The 18,371-nt window shown below is 47.6% G+C and overlaps 1 protein-coding gene across 3 annotated transcripts in view; it reads left to right on the forward strand.

Annotated features, from left to right (window-relative positions):
• LOC143777279 (uncharacterized) overlaps nucleotides 1-17,256 on the forward strand; it is a 50,457-nt gene extending 33,201 nt beyond the window's left edge. For all 3 annotated transcript variants that reach the window (XM_077267302.1, XM_077267301.1, XM_077267300.1), the window contains exon 6: nucleotides 16,537-17,256. In XM_077267302.1, coding sequence (XP_077123417.1) covers nucleotides 16,537-16,723 — 187 coding nt within the window. In that variant the 3' untranslated portion in view covers nucleotides 16,724-17,256. The remainder of the gene's footprint in view (nucleotides 1-16,536) is intronic.
• Nucleotides 17,257-18,371: the final 1,115 nt, after the last annotated feature.

An 18,371-nucleotide genomic window follows, 5' to 3' on the forward strand; every position in this document is an offset into this window, starting at 1 on the left:
GTAGGAGACGAGGAGCATGGACGTTGACCTCCGGTTCCCAGGACCTCTCCTCAGGACCAAACCCCTTCCAGTCGACCAGGTACCATGTGGCACGCCCTCTCTTCTTCACGTCTAGAATGGCACTGACCTCATACTCGTTATCGGCCCGAGATCGGAGTAGGACGCTCTCCCGGATCCTGGCAGAAGCGGTTGCGGATCACAGGCTTGAGGAGGGAACGGTTGAATGAATTATGTATTCGCAGAGAAGGAGGCAGTCGTAGCTGATAGCACACATCGTTGAGTCTCCGGGATACCTCGAACGGTCCGATGTACCGAGGTCCGAGCTTGAAGGAGGGCACCTTAAGGCGGACGTACTTGGCTGATAACCATACCTTGTCACCCGGTTGAAACATCTGGGCATCAAGTCTTCTCTTGTCGGCATGGTCCTTTATACGCTGGGATGCTTTCTCAAGAGCTACATGAGTCTTGTTCCAGATGTTGGCGAAGTCGCGGGCCACGGCCTCTGCTGCAGGATTGGAAGTCGAGATATCCAAGGGAGTCGGGATCCTTGGGTGCTGCCCATATACAATAAAAAATGGAGTGTTACGTGAGGACTCGCCAACATGATTATTGTACGAGAACTCCGCCCAAGGCAGTAGGGACGTCCAGTTGTCGTGGTGTGCGTTGACAAAGTGCCGTCGAAAACCTGCCAACACCTGGTTTACCCGTTCCACTTGTCCGTTAGACTGTGGATGATAAGCCGAAGAGAAGTCCAAGGCAATATCGAGTTTTTTGCAGAGAGATCGCCAGAATCGGGACACGAATTGAACTTCCCTATCGGAAACAATGTTGGAGGGTAACCCATGCAACCGGAGGATATGTTGAACAAACAACTCGGCCAGCTTGGGAGCCGAAGGAAGACCAGGTAGAGAAACGAAGTGACCCATCTTGGAAAATCTGTCCACCACGACCCAGATGACAGTATTCCCGGAGGTTGCGGGAAGATCCGTGACGAAGTCCATCGCAATGTGTTGCCATGGTTTTGATGGTATAGGCAAGGGTAAGAGTTGACCGGCGGGAAGCCGTTTGGGGGTCTTGTTGCGGGCACAGGAAGAACAGGCAGAGACGTAGTCTGTCACCTCTTGACGCATCCCAGGCCACCAGTAGTGCCAACCGATCAACTGTGGAGTCTTTGTCAGGCCCGCGTGACTGCCTAGTAAGGAGGAACGTCCCCAGTGAAGGACGCGTTCTCGATTCAGTTCGGGCACCAGCGTCTTACCTGACGGTACCTGCGACAGTCGGAGCGGTGCAACCATGATCACCTTGGATGGATCGATGATGGGACGAGGTTCCTCCTCCTGATCGTCGGTAAGAAAAGACCGGGAGAGAGCATCAGCCTTGATATTTTTAACTGCGGGACGAAAATGAAGACGGTAGTCAAACCGAGCAAAGAATAAGGACCAACGGGCCTGGCGAGGATTGAGCCTCAGGGCAGACTGGAGATAGGCCAAGTTCTTGTGGTCGGTGTAGATCACCACCGGGTGCACCGCTCCCTCTAGGAGGTAACGCCACTCCTCCAAGGCCATTTTGATGGCAAGCAACTCACGGTCACCAATGGAGTAATTCCGCTCACAGGGGGAAAAGGCCTTAGAAAAGAAACCGCAAGAGACCATACGTCCGGAGGCGGCTTTCTGCGTGAGGACGGCCCCGGCACCTGTGGAGGATGCGTCCACCTCCAGAAAGAACTGCTTCTCCGCGACGGGCCTGTGCAGGGCTGGTGCGGAGGAGAAGGCCCGTTTGAGTGCCAGGAAGGAGCACTCGGCCTCTGGAGTCCATCCATTAGCAGGTGTTCCCTTGCGTGTGAGTGCTGTGAGGGGCTTGACCAGATCCGAGAAGTACGGAATAAACTGCCGGTAGTAGTTGGCGAATCCCAAGAACCACTGGATGGCTTTGATCCCGACCGGCCGAGGCCAGTTCATGATGGCCGACACCTTATCAGGATCCATCTCCAGCCCAGAGTCAGAGACGATGTATCCAAGGAACGGCAGGGAAGTCCGCTCGAAGAGGCATTTCTCATACTTGGCGTACAAGCGGTTCTCCCGTAATCGAAGGAGAACTCGTCGGACGTCTCTTCTGTGTGTGGGTAGGTCTGGGGAGAAAACCAAGATGTCATCTAGGTATACCACTACACATACGTACAGCAGGTCACGGCAGACGTCGTTCACGAACTCCTGGAAAACGGCTGGTGCATTGCACAGTCCGAAGGGCATCACCCGGTACTCAAAGTGACCATCACGGGTGTTGAAGGCGGTTTTCCACTCGTCACCGGCCCGGATGCGGACAAGGTTGTAAGCCCCTCGTAGATCCAGCTTGGTGAATATCCGGGCTCCCTGGAGCCGATCGAAGAGCTCTGGAATAAGAGGCAGTGGGTACTTATTCTTTACCGTGATGGCGTTTAATCCGCAGTAGTCAATGCAAGGACGCAAAGACCCGTCCTTCTTTTTCACGTAGAAGAACCCGGCTCCAACAGGGGATGTGGACCTCTGGATGAATCCCCGGGCCAAGCTGTCAGTGACGTATTCTGACATCGCCTGAGTCTCAGCAGGGGACAGAGGGTAGATTTGTCCTGTAGGAAAAGAAGCACCTGGAACCAAATCGATGGGACAATCATAAGGCCTGTGCGGAGGTAAGACCTCTGCTTCTCGTTTATCGAAGACATCCGCATATGCCCAGTAGGCCTCCGGAAGTCCGGGCAAGGACGTAGGTGAGGGAGGCAAACGGATAGGCCGGACGGACAACAGGCAACGGCTATGGCAGGCCGAGCCCCAACGCTGGACCTCCCCACTTCGCCAGTCTATGACTGGCTCATGCGTACGCAGCCATGGCAGACCGAGCATGAAAGGCGGGGAGAGAGAGGGTAGCACGTAAAAGACAATCCTCTCAGTATGGAGAGCCCCGAGCTGAAGCTCCACCTCACTGGTAATGCCCTCAACGGAATCTTGTAGGGGTCTCCCGTCAATGGTGGTGATGATGCGGGGATGCTGCAGGGGGTGTATAGGGATGCCGAGACGGAGAGCCATGTCTCGCTGAACAAAGTTACCTGCAGATCCCGAGTCCAAATACGCCAACTCTGAGAAGCGCCTGTCACCGACTCACACCTGTATGGAAACAGTTAACGGTTGAGAGGTATCACTCTCACCTAGGATGGCCTCTCTTACCTGTCCTAGGTGGAGGAGTTTAACGGTCTTCTTGGACATTGCCGGCGGAAGTGGTTGGAGCCACCACAATAGAGACACAACCTCCGGGCGACTCTTTCCTCACTCTCCCGGGGACTCAGCCGGAGACGATCCACCTCCATGGGTTCGGGTGCTACGGCAGATGAAGCGTTACCTGGCAACAGGGGCCTCTGAAAAGAGGGTGCCAATCGAGGAGGTCTTCTCTCCTGGGTTCTCTCCTTGGTGCGTTCTTGTAGGCGGCGGTCCATCCGGACGGCAAGGAAGATGTATTCGTCCAGGGTACCGGGAAGGTCTCGTACGGTAAGCTCGTCCTTCAGGCGACTGGATAACCCTCTCCGGAAGACACCGATCAGGGGCTCGTCAGACCAGCGAAGCTCCGAAGCCAAAGTGCGAAACTGTATGGTGTATTGGCCAACCGAGAGAGTACCTTGCTGTAAATTGAACAACTCCTCCATGGCCGAAGCCACCCGACCTAGCTCATCAAAGATCTTCCGGAAGGTGTCCAAGAAGGCCCGCAGATCGGATACAATGGGATCCTCTCTCTCTAGTAGTGGGTTGAACCAGGCCAAGGCCTCGCCCTCCAGGTGTGATGCCAGAAAGGCCAATTTCGCCACATCCGTAGGGTATTGATGAGGGAGAAGCCTGAAATGCAGCTGGCATTGGTTGATGAAACCCCTGCACATTTTTGGATCCCCAGAGTACCTGGTGGGTTTGCAGAGGCGAGGGGAAGAGAAGACACCTCCTACGGCACCGGGATCCAACACGGGTGCAGCAACCGGGGCAGGAGGAGACCGCTGCAGATTCGAGAGCCGCTCGTCCACAGACGTCATGTAATTCAGCATCTGGGTCTGCATCCGTCCTTGTTGATCCAGCTCCTGATGGAGATCTGCAAGATGAGAGGAGTAAGATGCATCCACCCCCTGAGGGGAACCTAGACGGGCCTCAAGGGTCCACATGAACGCAACAACCTGTTCCTGGCTCTGGCGGAGACTAGCGAGCTCCCTCTGAGCATCGAACCTGGCATGAGCGGGGTCCATGGCCTGGGCAAAATCTGTCACGCCCTATCGATGGATCTATCGGGTGGACCCACTGGACCGCAAATACAACGGTTGCTGATACCAGGAAGGGAGAGCCAGACTAGGAAAGCAGGTTCAAACGCTTTATTGTATTGAAATACAAATATACTAGGGAAGACACCCCAAAGGAAGGCCACAGGACCAAAACACCAGGGGGCCTCTAAGGAGTCCAAGGCTTGGAGTGACCCCTATACAGGGATTTCCCCTTGACCACCAATAGAGGGTCCGATGAGGCAGACACCTGTGTTAAACCGACCTAGGAGGTTGGGAAGAAATGAAGAGACAAGAGGCCAGAATGAGGAACTTGGAAGCAGGCAGAAGACTGCAGGGAGCCGCACAGGATCCGGGATTAAGGATGCTGAGAAGACCAGGCTCGAACCTAGGGAAAAAGGTACACAGAGTAAGACAGGGAAATGGGACTGGAAAGACAAGCAAGACCAGACCTGGAGAAGCAACTTCAGGATAATAGAATATACAGATATAAACGTCAGTTAATTATATTATTGTGGCGACTCAATTAACAGATAGCAAATATTGGAGGGACAGGAGTCAAAAACTAGCCATGCAGGTAACATTGAAATATATTTATTGAAAACTTTCAATTTCCACCTAAAAAGATTTATCACATATAGTACAGAAAAATAGTAACAAGTGACTATATCCAACAGTGCATCTAACGCTACAGGCTCACAGAACGGGATAGTAATAAATAATTTGTTGCGGTCGTGAATGTTACCAGTCTCTGCATCTGTGCAATAAAGATTGATGCATATCAGCTAGAGTACGTATTGCGATAATAAAACCGCACTAACCATATAATGCATCATAAGCAAACACTCCGCAACATGTAGAGGAAAAGTACAGAAGTAAAAAAGGTTAATTACCCATCCGTAATGACCCGTCTGGACCCTGGATAGCTACCCCAACGCGCGTTTCGCGTTCGTGTGTTCAGCGCTTCCTCAGGGGGCGTGGCTTAACAAGGATCTCAGTCCAGCATATATAGTGACCAAATCCGGTCACGTGACAACTCAAAAGTAAATAGTGCGCCAGTGTGAAGCGCAGGAAGACGTCATCACCACATCCCAAGCCTCGGTTCCGGCAGGCAGATCCCGGTCATGTGAGTGGGTCGGCGCCACGCCCACATCACACAACACGGGACCCCTACCAAGAAACAGGCAAGGGATAGTGGCAGACGTACGCCTGCGCATAAAGTGACAAGTGCATATATAATTTAATTAGGTTTTACACAATAACCCAATGAATATTAATGACCAACGGTGTCAGTGCATAATTAGAATAGCGCGCATGCGTGCATCGCAGACGCAACAAAACAAAACATCTCTGCCCTATATCTCCCCTGCCAGATAGCAATCTAACCCTCATAGTGTAATAAAAGGACACTCTCTGGAAAACATGGCAAGGCTGGCAGCATATAACAACATATATACAGTGCTAACAGAATTAAATACATTGATGTGACCAGTGAATAACGTGTTTAGTATACTGTATATGTGATATAATAAAATACTACAGCACATTCATAATCCGCATACGCATAAAGAAAAAACCAAAAACAACAATATATAAAATATTAAGGTCATAAACATGATGAGTCAGCACCGGGACACAGATAGAAAGAATCTCTATAAATATCATAATAAAGCTGGTAGATATTAATAAGGTAAATGGTATGATAGATCACATAAATAGCATATTTAAATAGATATACAACCAGATGAGAAGACTATATCATGTGTTAAACAAATAGAGTAGTCCCCTTTAATTTGTTGATGTTCTCTTCTCCCATACAGTTGGCAAGATTCTTCAATCTATGACTAGACCTCTTGAAAGTTCCCAACATCCGAACCTCATGGATATGACCAAAAATTAACGCACTAAAACATTAAAACAGAACAGGGATACCAAATTAAAAACTGATGGGTACGTAGCAGAGACTAACCGGTAGGAAATTACCACGGACAATTATATTAGAGAAAGGAGGAGAAACCATGTGCCTCATTTAAGCCCTTCGGTGTCATGGTACCAAGAATGTTAATCCAACGACATTCTTGTTGTGACAGAATACGCTTGACATCACCACCTCTAATGCCACAGTGGATATGATCAATTCCACGAGCCATGAAAGATCTGGGGTCACATTCATGAAACTGTCTATAGTGGCGTGGTATAGTTTTTAATTGTGTTGGATCCTTCTCTTTTTTAGCCGCTATTATATCACGCACGTGCTCACGTATACGTGTGCCCAATCTTCGGGAAGTGAGCCCGATATATATTTTAGGGCAACTGCACACGGCGTAATATACAACCTGCGTGGTATTGCAGGTTATGTGATAATTAATGGTAAACGTCTTTCCACTATCGACAGAATCAAAAGTGGCAGTGCGACTAATGTTGGGACATGAGATGCAACTGCCACATGGGAAACAGCCCCTTGATGGTCCAGCGGATCCGAAATTGTATCCGATGGATTTAGGGGCGTAATGACTAGAAACTAATAGATCCTTCAGATTTTTACTCTTTCTGGCAGTCATTGAAGGATATTCTTTAAGGCATTTGGAGAATAATGGATCACTCTTGAGGATGCTCCAATGCTTTTGGAGACAACTCCTTATCGTGGACCATTCTCCATTAAAGGTGGAGATGAAACGTATTGTGTCCTGTTGTCCGGACACTTTTTTGTTAAACATACTTCTAGGGCATAACAGTTCGTCACGTGACGTGTACTTAGCCCTTAAGTACCCTTTTCTAATGTTCCTATTACTATATCCCCTTGTTTGGAACCTGACCTTTAAATCCGCTGCCTGGGCCTCAAATTTAGTGGATGAGGAGCAGATCCGCTTCATCCTAAGATGCTGACCAACTGGATTGGCTGAGATGGTACTATATGGGTGGCCCGAATCAGCATGTAACAGAGAGTTGACCGATGTGGACTTTCTGAAGACATCAGTTTGTAAATAACGTTCACTGTCAACTTGGATCTTGATGTCCAGAAAATCCACCTCGGTCTTACTCATCTGATAAGTCAATTTGATATTAAGTGTATTTTCATTCAATTGTTTCATGAATTCATGCAAAGCATCATCGGGCCCCTGCCATGTTATGAACAGGTCATCGATATAACGTAGCCAGCACTGCACATGGTCCGCGGCCCACCCCCACCAAAAATCTCCCTCTCCCAAAAACCAAGGAAGAAGTTAGCGAAGGAGGGCACACAGGCCACGCCCATGGCAGTGCCGCGCTGCTGCAGGTAAAAAACATCCTTGAATACAAAAAAGTTTTTTGTCAATATAAATGTCAAAAGTTCCATGACCAGGTCACAAATGGCACCATCCTAGTTACTGGCATCCAGGAAGAAGCGGACCGCCTCCAAGCCATCGTCATGGCCAATACAGGTATACAGGGATTGTATGTCAGCAGTAACGAGACACATGTTTTCTTCCAATTATATCCCATTGATCCGACGAAGGACGTCCGACGTGTCTCTGGCATAGGAGGGGAGCGACTCAACCAATGGTTTTAAATAGTAATCCACAAATTTACATATGGGGTCACTCACACCTCCAATGCCAGAGACTATCGGACACCCTGGTGGGTCAATGGGATTTTTATGAATCTTTGGGATAAAGTAAAGTGTAGGGACCTTAGGAGATTTTGTAAGTGGGCCATCAAGTACACGTTTGGGGATAATGCCCCTATCATGGGCATCCATCAAGATACTCTCCAACTCATGAGAACATTTTTTAACTGGATTGGAATCCAGTTTTTTGTATGTTTCCTTATCTCTAAGATGTTTGGATGCCTCTTTTTTCATAGAGAGCACTAGGCCAGAGGACCACATTTCCCCCCTTGTCCGCAGGTTTTATTACTACATCATCATAGCTCCTTAGTTGTTCAAGGGCCAGTCTCTGTTTGGCCGTTAGGTTGTCGTTTTTATGCCTAGTGGATATCTTTTGAAAATCCTGAACAACCATCCTAGTAAAGATCTCCACTGCTGGACATAAAGACAAGGGGGGGAAATGTGGTAGATCTGGGTCGACAGTCCTGTGGGAAGGTGCTTACCGTGCCAGCAGTCTGTTCGTCCAGAAGATCCTCCAGCGCCATCAGTGCCTCCCTCTCAATGTCATCACTAATTGCTTCCTGGCCACCTTTTTCAAAAAGTTTCCTAAGGATCAGTTTCCTTGAGAACAAGTATAGGTCTTTAGTGGCTGTGAAAAGATCAAATTTATTAGTGGGGGAAAAGGTTAAACCCCTCTGTAGTACAGTGGGAAAGGTTAATTACCTCAAGACCTTTCTTGTCTTTTTTATTAGATTGATTACTCTGGAGGTTTTTGCGTCTCCCAGCATTTCTCTCACGGTTCAAGCCAGAGTTTCGTAAATCATAGAACCTTGGTTGTATCTTACTGGATTCTTCACTGGATGCAATTGACACTGTGGAGGCAGATCTGGCGCGGGAGGATCCCCTGGACCGATTACCCCTTGTATTCCATCTATAGATAGTATTTGACTGCTGGTCACTCATATCCCTTTGAAATTTCCTGGACTTATTCTCACAAATGCCTTTCTCCCATTTTACAAATTCATTTTCCAACTCTGCATTAAACTGGGCCAGGGTTTCATTAGGTAAATCTTGTTTCAATTTGATTTGAAGCTCTTCAATCTCCTTATCCAGGATTTCCAAATTAGTCTGATTACTATGGGCCAAAAGTTCCATGAAACCTCTAGAGCACCCTGTAGCCAAATCCTCCCATTTTTGTCTAAAAGCCATATCCTCCACCTCGAATGAGGGGAACACTTGAATCCTAAGTCCCCTAGGAATAAGACCTTTCTCCAAATATTTATTCAAAAATGTCCGATTCCACCATATACGTAAACGTTTGTTCAGATGATCTTTAAGTTGTCTAAAGACCTCTTGTTTGTCTCGGCCACCGCCCATCAGAGATGCACCAGGATCGTCACAAAAGACATCATTAAGTTGTGTTAGCCACGTTTGTTCACGGGCCTTATAATCCATATTGACACTGACTTTGGTTGCTGTAAAATATACAGAAATAAGCATATACAGATATAAACGTACGTTAATTATATACACGTGGCGACTCAATTAACAGATAGCAAATATTGGAGGGACAGGAGTCAAAAACTAGCCATGCAGGTAACATTGAAATATATTTATTGAAAACTTTCAATTTCCACCTAAAAAGATTTATCACATATAGTACAGAAAAATAGTAACATGTGACTATATCCAACAGTGCATCTAACGCTACAGGCTCACAGAACGGGATAGTAATAAATAATATCTTGCGGTCGTGAATGTTACCAGTCTCTGCTTCTGTGCAATAAAGATTGATGCATATCAGCTAGAGTACGTATTGCGATAATAAAACCGCACTAACCATATAATGCATCATAAGCAAACACTCCGCAACATGTAGAGGAAAAGTACAGAAGTAAAAAAGGTTAATTACCCATCCGTAATGACCCGTCTGGACCCTGGATAGCTACCCCAACGCGCGTTTCGCATTCGTGTGTTCAGCGCTTCCTCAGGGGGCGTGGCTTAACAAGGATCTCAGTCCAGCATATATAGTGACCAAATCCGGTCACGTGACAACGCAAAAGTAAATAGTGCGATATTCATTCGCGGCCTCTGTCTCTCATGGAAATCCAAGTCGCTGATTGGTCATGGCTGCTCCTTCCTCCCCGCAGTCAGTGCCCGCTCCATACTCCCCTCCAGTCAGCGCTCCCACACTGTTAATGGCAGCGCTAACGGACCGCGGTGTAACGCACTCTGTTAACGCTGCTATAAACCCTGTGTGACCAACTTTTTACTATTGATGCTGCTTATGCAGCATCAATAGTAAAAAGATCTAATGTTAAAAATAATTAAAAAAATTAAAAATCGTTATATACTCACCGTCCGTCGGCCCCTTGGATCCAGAACAGGCCTTTCCCGCTCCTCGCGACGCTCCGGTGACTGCTCCATGCATTGCGATCTCGCGAGATGATGACGTAGCGGTCTCGCGAGACCGCTACGTCATCATCTCGCGAGACCGCAATGCACTCTTGAGACCGGAGAGTGCGAGGAGTGTCGGTAACCGCTTCGCCTGGATCCGGGGGCCAACGGAAGGTGAGTAACTATTTTTTATTTTAATTCTTTTTTTTTTTTTAACAGGGATATGATGCCCACATTGCTATATACTGCGTGGGCTGTGCAATATACTGCGTGGGCTGGGCAATATACTGTGGAGCACCCCCACGTCAGGGCAATGGGGTACTCGGTACCGGGTCCCTCTCGGTTCTGGGGATGTCACGGTGGCCTGACCCGGTCCGTGGCCCTTTGAGGGGCGTCCAATTAAAGGTGTAGATTGTACGGTGTTCGTGACGCCACCTGTGGTACTCGTTCAGGGTGACCGAGGCTGCTTAGGGGTCTGCTGGGGTGATGTTATAGCAGCAAGATGGTATACCTTTCCAGAGGTGAAGTGTATCCCCAGGGCTTCCCAGAAGCGTAGATGGTAATGGTGGACGATGTGAGGCGCAGGGAATAACGAGGACACAAGGTTGCAGTCTCTTTACCTTTTACTGGAAGCTTCAACATCCACAGTCCAGGGTACGGACCACAGGGTAGGCAGAGTCCGGCCGGTCCGAAGGCAAATCCAGAGTCCCCTTATCCAGGTGGAAATCAGTAGTCTTCCTACTAGCGCCTGTGTGTTGTAGTCCCTCCCTGCTGAGCAACTCGGTAAGGTCCTCACAACTTTCGTGGATGTTTCTGATGTCTTCTCTCTGTCCCCCAGATGGTATGGATAGGACAAACCCGTATGACTGGGATGGCCTGGGGTTTGTTTGTAGGGACCCTAGAGACGCCCCGACCCCCACAATTTGCCACCGTGTCTTCTTGGGTATTAAGGTCGGGCAGCCAACTTGGAATTGACTGTCCTGCCGGTCTCTGAAGTAATGCGTAGAGTCAATTACTCCCTCGGTGTTCCGGCCACAGGCTACGCGCCTCAGAATGAGGCTGCCTGTCTCGGGGCAGAACTCCTCCCGGTGTTTTCTCCTTGTTCTGTGACTTCGTTTCTCACTCCCTACAACACAGTTTGCTTTGTGTCCTTTCTTTGGATACTGCCGCACGTGGGGCAGGCGCAGCTCCGTAGCTTTCTATCCCGCTAGGTCTCTGTCAGGATCCCACCCCTGACAGGGACCCTCTGTCTGCAGCTCAGATGTTCCTCCTTTTCCCCCTGTCTGCCTGACAGGTACTCACTGGGTCAAACCCAGGCAGCGTCTCTCTAACTTTCTATCCAAACAACCAGTTTTACCCTTCTGTGAGGAGTGCCCTACTAGATAGGAGCGTAGCTCCCCCTGGTGGGTTGGAGTGTTGTGTATGGTTTGGTGATACCTGGAAGGATGGACTCCTTTATTACCTTCAGACGTAATATCACTACCCCTGGTGGAAGAATGACATTACTGCAGCAACCAGGACTCTGGGGCACTGCAACTGCGTGGGCTGGGCAATATACTACATGTGCTGGGCAATATACTACGTGGGCTGGGCAATATACTACGTGGGCTGGGCGATATACTGCGTGGGCTGTGCGATATACTGCGTGGGCTGTGCGATATACTGCGTGGGCTGTGCGATATACTGCGTGGGCTGTGCGATATACTGCGTGGGCTGTGCGATATACTGCGTGGTCTGTGCGATATACTGCGTGGTCTGTGCGTTATACTGCGTGGTCTGCGATATACTGCGTGGGCTGTGCGATATACTACATGGGCTGTGTTATGCACTGCGTGCGTGGGCTGTTGTATACTACGTTGCTGTGTTATATGCTATGTTGGCTGTTATACACTCCGTGGGCTGTGCTATATACTCCGTGGGCTGTGCTATGTACTCCGTGGGCTGTACTATATACTACGTGGCTGTGCTAGGTACTACGTGGCTGTGCTATTTACTACGTGGGCTGTTATATACTACGTGGCTGTGCTATATACTACGTGGCTGGCCGCGAACAATCAGCGACACGCGCAGTCCGGCCGCGAATTGGCGCGGGATTTGAACCACGTTTCGCTAATTGGTTGCGGCCGGCCGAATCCTGTGTATTCAATGTATTATTCTAAAATCTTCATAAATAAACTACATACATATTCTAGAATACCCGATGCGTTAGAATCGGGCTACCATATATATGTATGTTCATCCACCCAGCTCTCCTGCTGTCTGTCCATGAAGTGCACATAGTACATCACCCAGCTTTGCACACAGACTTTCCTCAGCTTCTAGCATTCTCATGGTATGTTCATCCACCCAGCTCTCCTGCTGTCTGTCCATGAAGTGCACATAGTACATCACCCAGCTTTGCACACAGACTTTCCTCAGCTCCTAGCATTCTCATGGTATGCCTTTCAGCTAACCCCAGCTCTACCCTAGTGTTATTTATGACCTTGTTTACTCAATGCTTGATTGTATGAATCTGGTCCACTCTCAATTCTCTGACCAAGATGAACAGAGACCACTCCTCTCTGCTTCACACCTGAACGCACTTAGAGGAATCACACTGCAGACTGAAGTCATTGCAGACTTGAGCTATGCAATATATGTAAAACTAAGTGTGTCCTAGAAGTGTGACCATTACAGTAGAATTAAAACCTGAATTGAACCTGAAGGGAACTGAAGGTAACTGGCCATAGTCACTGTAAACAATGTTTCTGTTTATTTTCACTCACCCCTATAATCCTTCACTTTATGCTACCTCCCCTAATCCCCACACCAAGTAAGGAACTGTTTATCTCTGCTTCAATCCTCCCCATCCATCTCACCTCCTCCTCAGAACTCTTCCTTAACCTACAATCCTCTGCCTCCAAACACAGACAGCCCCCTCATGCCCTCTCCTGCTCCCACCTGCTAACACTTTCTCTGCTTCTTCTCGCTGCTGGTGATATCTCACCAAATCCTGGTCCTCCTCACCACATTCCCACAGTCATTTCTACCTCCCATCCACGCTCTATCACAAACTACCGTAACCTCTCTAACCTTATACCCATTCGCTCAGCCCCCGCTTCCCCAGTCCCACTAACAGGAGCTCTGTAGAACGCTCGCTCTGTCTGCAACAAGCTTTCCTACATCCATGATCTTTGTTACTACCAAACTTTCCTTCTTCGCCATCACCGAAACCTGGCTCACCCCTTCTGACACGGCCTCCCCTGCTGCACTCTCTTACGGTGGCTTCCACCTTTCTCACACACCCCGCCCCAGCAGCAAATATGGCGGAGGAGTTGGTTTTCTCCTGTAATATAACTGCTCCTTCACCCCAATCCCACTGCCACCCTCTGTTACCCTTCCTTCCTTTGAGGTGCACTTTGTGCGTATCTACTCCCCCCTCCAACTGGCTGTCATTTACCGCCCCCCAGGGCCAGCCACCACCTCCTTTGACTACTTCACCACCTGGCTACTTCATTTCCTTTCCGCGGACATCCCCACTATCATCATAGGCGACTTCAACATCCCCATTGACACTTCCCTCTCAGCTGCCACTAAACTTCTATCTCTCACTTCCTCCTTCGGCCTCACTCAATGGTCTTCTACAGCCACCCACAAAGATGGTCACACACTGGACCTCATCTTCACCCGCCTCTGCTCCCTATCTAACCTCTCTAACTCACCTCTTCCTCTCTCTGACCACAACCTTCTCACATTCTCTTCCCTCTCCACTCCATGTCTACAATCCCCACCCCACAAACTTTCACACCCTCGCAGAAATCTTAAACATCTTGACCTACATTCATTCTCTGAATCTCTCCTCCCTCTCACAGATATAAGTTACTTACACAATGCGGATGACGCTGCCGCTCTATATAACACCACAATAGCTGTAGCTTTGGAATCTGCTGCCCCACTTACACATACCAAAGCTCACAAAATCAACAGACAGCCCTGGCACACCAGCCTGACCAAAGAACTGAGGCGAGCTTCCAGGGCAGCTGAGCGCAGATGGAAAAGATCCCACTCCAACGAGCACTTCATCGCATTCAAACAGTCCCTCACTACTTTCAAGACCACACTCGCCACAGCTAAACAAACCTACTTCTCATCTCTCATATCCTCCCTGTCTCACAACCCTAAACAGTTATTCAACACCTTCAATTCTCTCATCCGTCCCCCAGCACCTCCTCCCTCCCCACTTATCTCAGCTGAAGACTTTGCCTCATTTTTCAAGCAGAAGATTGATAACATCAGAGACCGTTTTGGTCAACAACCCCCCTGAGCCCTTCCTCCCGACTTCCCAGCCCTCCACCTCCAAAACCAACTTCTCCACCGTTACAGAAGATCAACTCTCCACTCTACTCTCAAGATCTCATTTCACCACCTGTGCACTTGACCCGCTCCCATCCCACTTCATCCCAAACCTCACCACAGTCTTCATCCCAACCCTAACCCATCTCTTCAATCTATCACTAACAACTGGTGTTTTCCCCTCAAGCTTTAAACATGCCTCCATCACACCTATCCTCAAAAAGCCCTCTCTTGACCCATCCTCTGTATCTAGCTATCACCCTACATCACTTCTCCCCTATGCCTCCAAACTACTGGAACAACACGTCTACCTTGAACTGTCCTCCCATCTCTCTTCTTGCTCCCTCTTTGACCGCTTACAATCTGGCTTCCATGCACACCATTCCACTGAAACTGCCCTAACTAAGGTCACCAATGACCTCTTAACCGCCAAGAGCAAGCAACACTACTCTGTCCTCCTCCTCCTCGACCTGTCGGCTGCCTTTGACACCTTGGACCATTCCCTATTATTACAGACCCTCTCATCCCTTGGCATCACAGACTTGGCCCTATCCTGGATCTCATCATACCTAACAGACCGGACATTCAGCGTCTCCCACTCTCACACCACCTCCTCACCTTGCCCCCTATCTGTCGGAGTCCCACAAGGTTCAGTCCTAGGGCCCCTGCTCTTCTCCATTTACACCTTTGCCTGGGACAGCTCATAGAATCTCATGGCTTTCAGTATCACCTCTATGCTGATGACACACAGATCTACATCTCTGGACCAGATATCACCTCCCTACTAACCAGAATCCCTCAATGTCTGTCCACTATTTCATCCTTCTTCTCCGCTAGATTTCTCAAACTTAACATCATGGACAATACAGAATTCATCATCTTTCCCCCATCTCACGCGACCCCCCCCCCCCCCCAATGAACCTATCCATTACAGTAAATGGCTGCCCACTCTTCCCAGTCCCACAAGCTCGCTGCCTCGGAGTAATCCTTGACACTGATCTCTCCTTCAAACCACATATCCAAGCCCTTTCCACTTCCTGCCGACTTCAACTCAAAAATATTTCACGAATCCGTACATTCCTCAACCAAGAATCTGCAAAAACCCTAGTCCATGCCCTCATCTCTCGCCTTGACTACTGCAACCTCCTGCTCTGTGGCCTCCCCTCTAACACTCTCGCACCCCTCCAATCTATTCTAAACTCTGTCCCCCCACTATTCCCCGGCCTCTCCCCTCTGACAATCCCTTCACTGGCTCCCCATTGCCCAGAGACTCCAGTACAAAACCCTAACCATGACGTACAAAGCCATCCACAACCTGTCTCCTCCATACATCTGTGACCTCGTCTCCCGATACTTACCTACATGCAACCTCCGATCCTCACAAGATCTCCTTCTCTACTCCCCTCTTATCTCCTCTTCCCACAATCGCATACAAGATTTCTCTCGCGCATCACCCCTACTCTGGAACACTCTACCACAACACATCAGACTATCGCCTACCATCGAAACCTTCAAAAAGAGCCTGAGGACCCACCTCTTCCGACAAGCCTACAACCTGCAGTAACCACCGATCGACCAAACCGCTGCATGACCAGCTCTATCCTCGCCTACTGTATTCTCACCCATCCCTTGTAGATTGTGAGCCTTCGCGGGCAGGGTCCTCTCTCCTCCTGTACCAGTTATGACTTGTATTGTTTAAGATTATTGTACTTGTTTTTATTATGTATACCCCTCCTCACATGTAAAGCACTATGGAATAAGTGGCGCTAAAACCATTAAATAATAATATATATATATATATATATATATATATATATATATATATATATATATATATAATTTTTTTTTTTTTTTTTTTTCCAGTTTCGCACTTTTTTGTTAAAAAAAAATATGTATATCTATCTATCTCTATATCTCATTTTTTTATGTTTTTTCCTAGTAACGCCAGGTTGACCGAAGAAGCACTTGTAGTTTTAACCAACTTGTACTCTCTACGCGTCCTGGATATTTCCAACAACCTCCATCTGACCCCCGAAGCCATCCTCACCTTCAGGAAAGTAACCTCCAACCGAATTGGCCTAATCCTTGAGAGACCCATTGAAAGTGTAAAGTACTGCTGCTGGTGAAATGGACTCTGAAGGTTAATCAAGCGACCCCCATGGCTTCTTATAACGTCCCACACCACTTCACAACTGCTGCCAGAAACACAAGACATCTGGGAACGGTTTTATTTATAAAGTTGCTGTATATATATAAAAAAAAAATGTTTCTTAATTTATGTTCTAAGCTTGTTGAATATTTGTAGGAGGGGGGCGAGGAATACAGACGGAGACTTTCATTAAATCCTCAAATTAAATTAAAAAAAGTTATTAGATTTATCCTCTAACCAATCATTTTAGTGCGCTCAGTATATTTGTATTTGCTTTTCATATGTTTTTATTTTAATCAACTTTTCTTCTTTTTTTTCCCATTTTTGAATGGTTGGTTCTGACTTTTGAAGTGCCTGATATATTATCTTTACATAGATATATATTATAATAATATAATTTGTTTCTCTGTATCACAGCGGTAGCCATTTCTACCTGTATCACTCATGACTGAACACTGGGGATGAACTTTGTACTTTATCTAATTAAAATGTTTTCTTTTCAAAAATTGATCAGGGAAAAAAACACTTTGATCTTTATTTTACAGTTTTTAAATAGTATCACAGTTGGCAAGGCCGAAAAAGACATTTATCCATCCAGTTCAGCCTATATTCTGTCAGGAATAAATCCCCAGATCTACGTCCTTCTAAAGAACCTAATAACTGTAAGATACAATATTGTTACGCTCCAGGAAGACATCCAGGCCTCTCTTGAACCCCTCAACCGAGTTCGCCATCATCATTACGTCCTCAGGCAAGGAATTCCAGATTGTCACTGCCCTAACAGTACAGAATCTATGTTGGTGGAAAAACCTTCTCTCCTCTAGACGCAGAGAATGCCCCCTTGTGACAGTCACCTACCTTGGTATAAACAGATCCTCGGAGAGATATTTGTATTGTCCCCTTATATACTTATACATGGTTATTAGATCGCCCCTCAATCTTCTTTTTTTCTAGACTAAATAATCCTAATTTTGCTAATCTCTCTGGGTATTGTAGTTCCCCCATCCCCTTTATTAATTTTGTTACCCTCCTTTGTACTTGCTCTAGTTCCATTATATCCTTCCTGAGCATCGGTTCCCAAAACTGTGCACAGTACTCCATGTGTGGACTAACCAGGATTTGTACAGAGGCAGTATAATGCTCTCATAATGTGTATCCAGACCTTTTTTTAATGCACACCATGATCCTGTTTGCCTTGGCAGCCGCTGCCTGGCACTGGCTGCTCCAGGTAAGTTTATCATTAACTAGGATCCCCAAGTCCTTCTCCATGTCAGATTTACCCAGTGGTTTCCCGTTCAGTGTGTAATGGTGATATTGATTCCTTCTTCCCATGTGTGTAACCTTACATTTATCATTGTTATACCGCATCTGCCACCTCTCGGCCCAAGTTTCCAACTTCTCCAAATCCATCTGTAGCAGAATACTATCTTCTCTTGTATTGACTGCTTTACATAGTTTTGTATTATCTGCAAGTATCGTTAATACATTGAAGAGAATAGGTCCCAACACCGACCTCTGCGGTACCCCACTGGTAACAGTGACCCAGTTGGAGAATGTACCATTTATAACCACCCTCTGCCTTCTATCACTAAGCCAGTTACTTACCCATTTACACACATTTTCCC

Source organism: Ranitomeya variabilis, chromosome 1 (assembly GCF_051348905.1).
Source record: "Ranitomeya variabilis isolate aRanVar5 chromosome 1, aRanVar5.hap1, whole genome shotgun sequence".
Lineage (NCBI taxonomy): Eukaryota > Metazoa > Chordata > Amphibia > Anura > Dendrobatidae > Ranitomeya > Ranitomeya variabilis.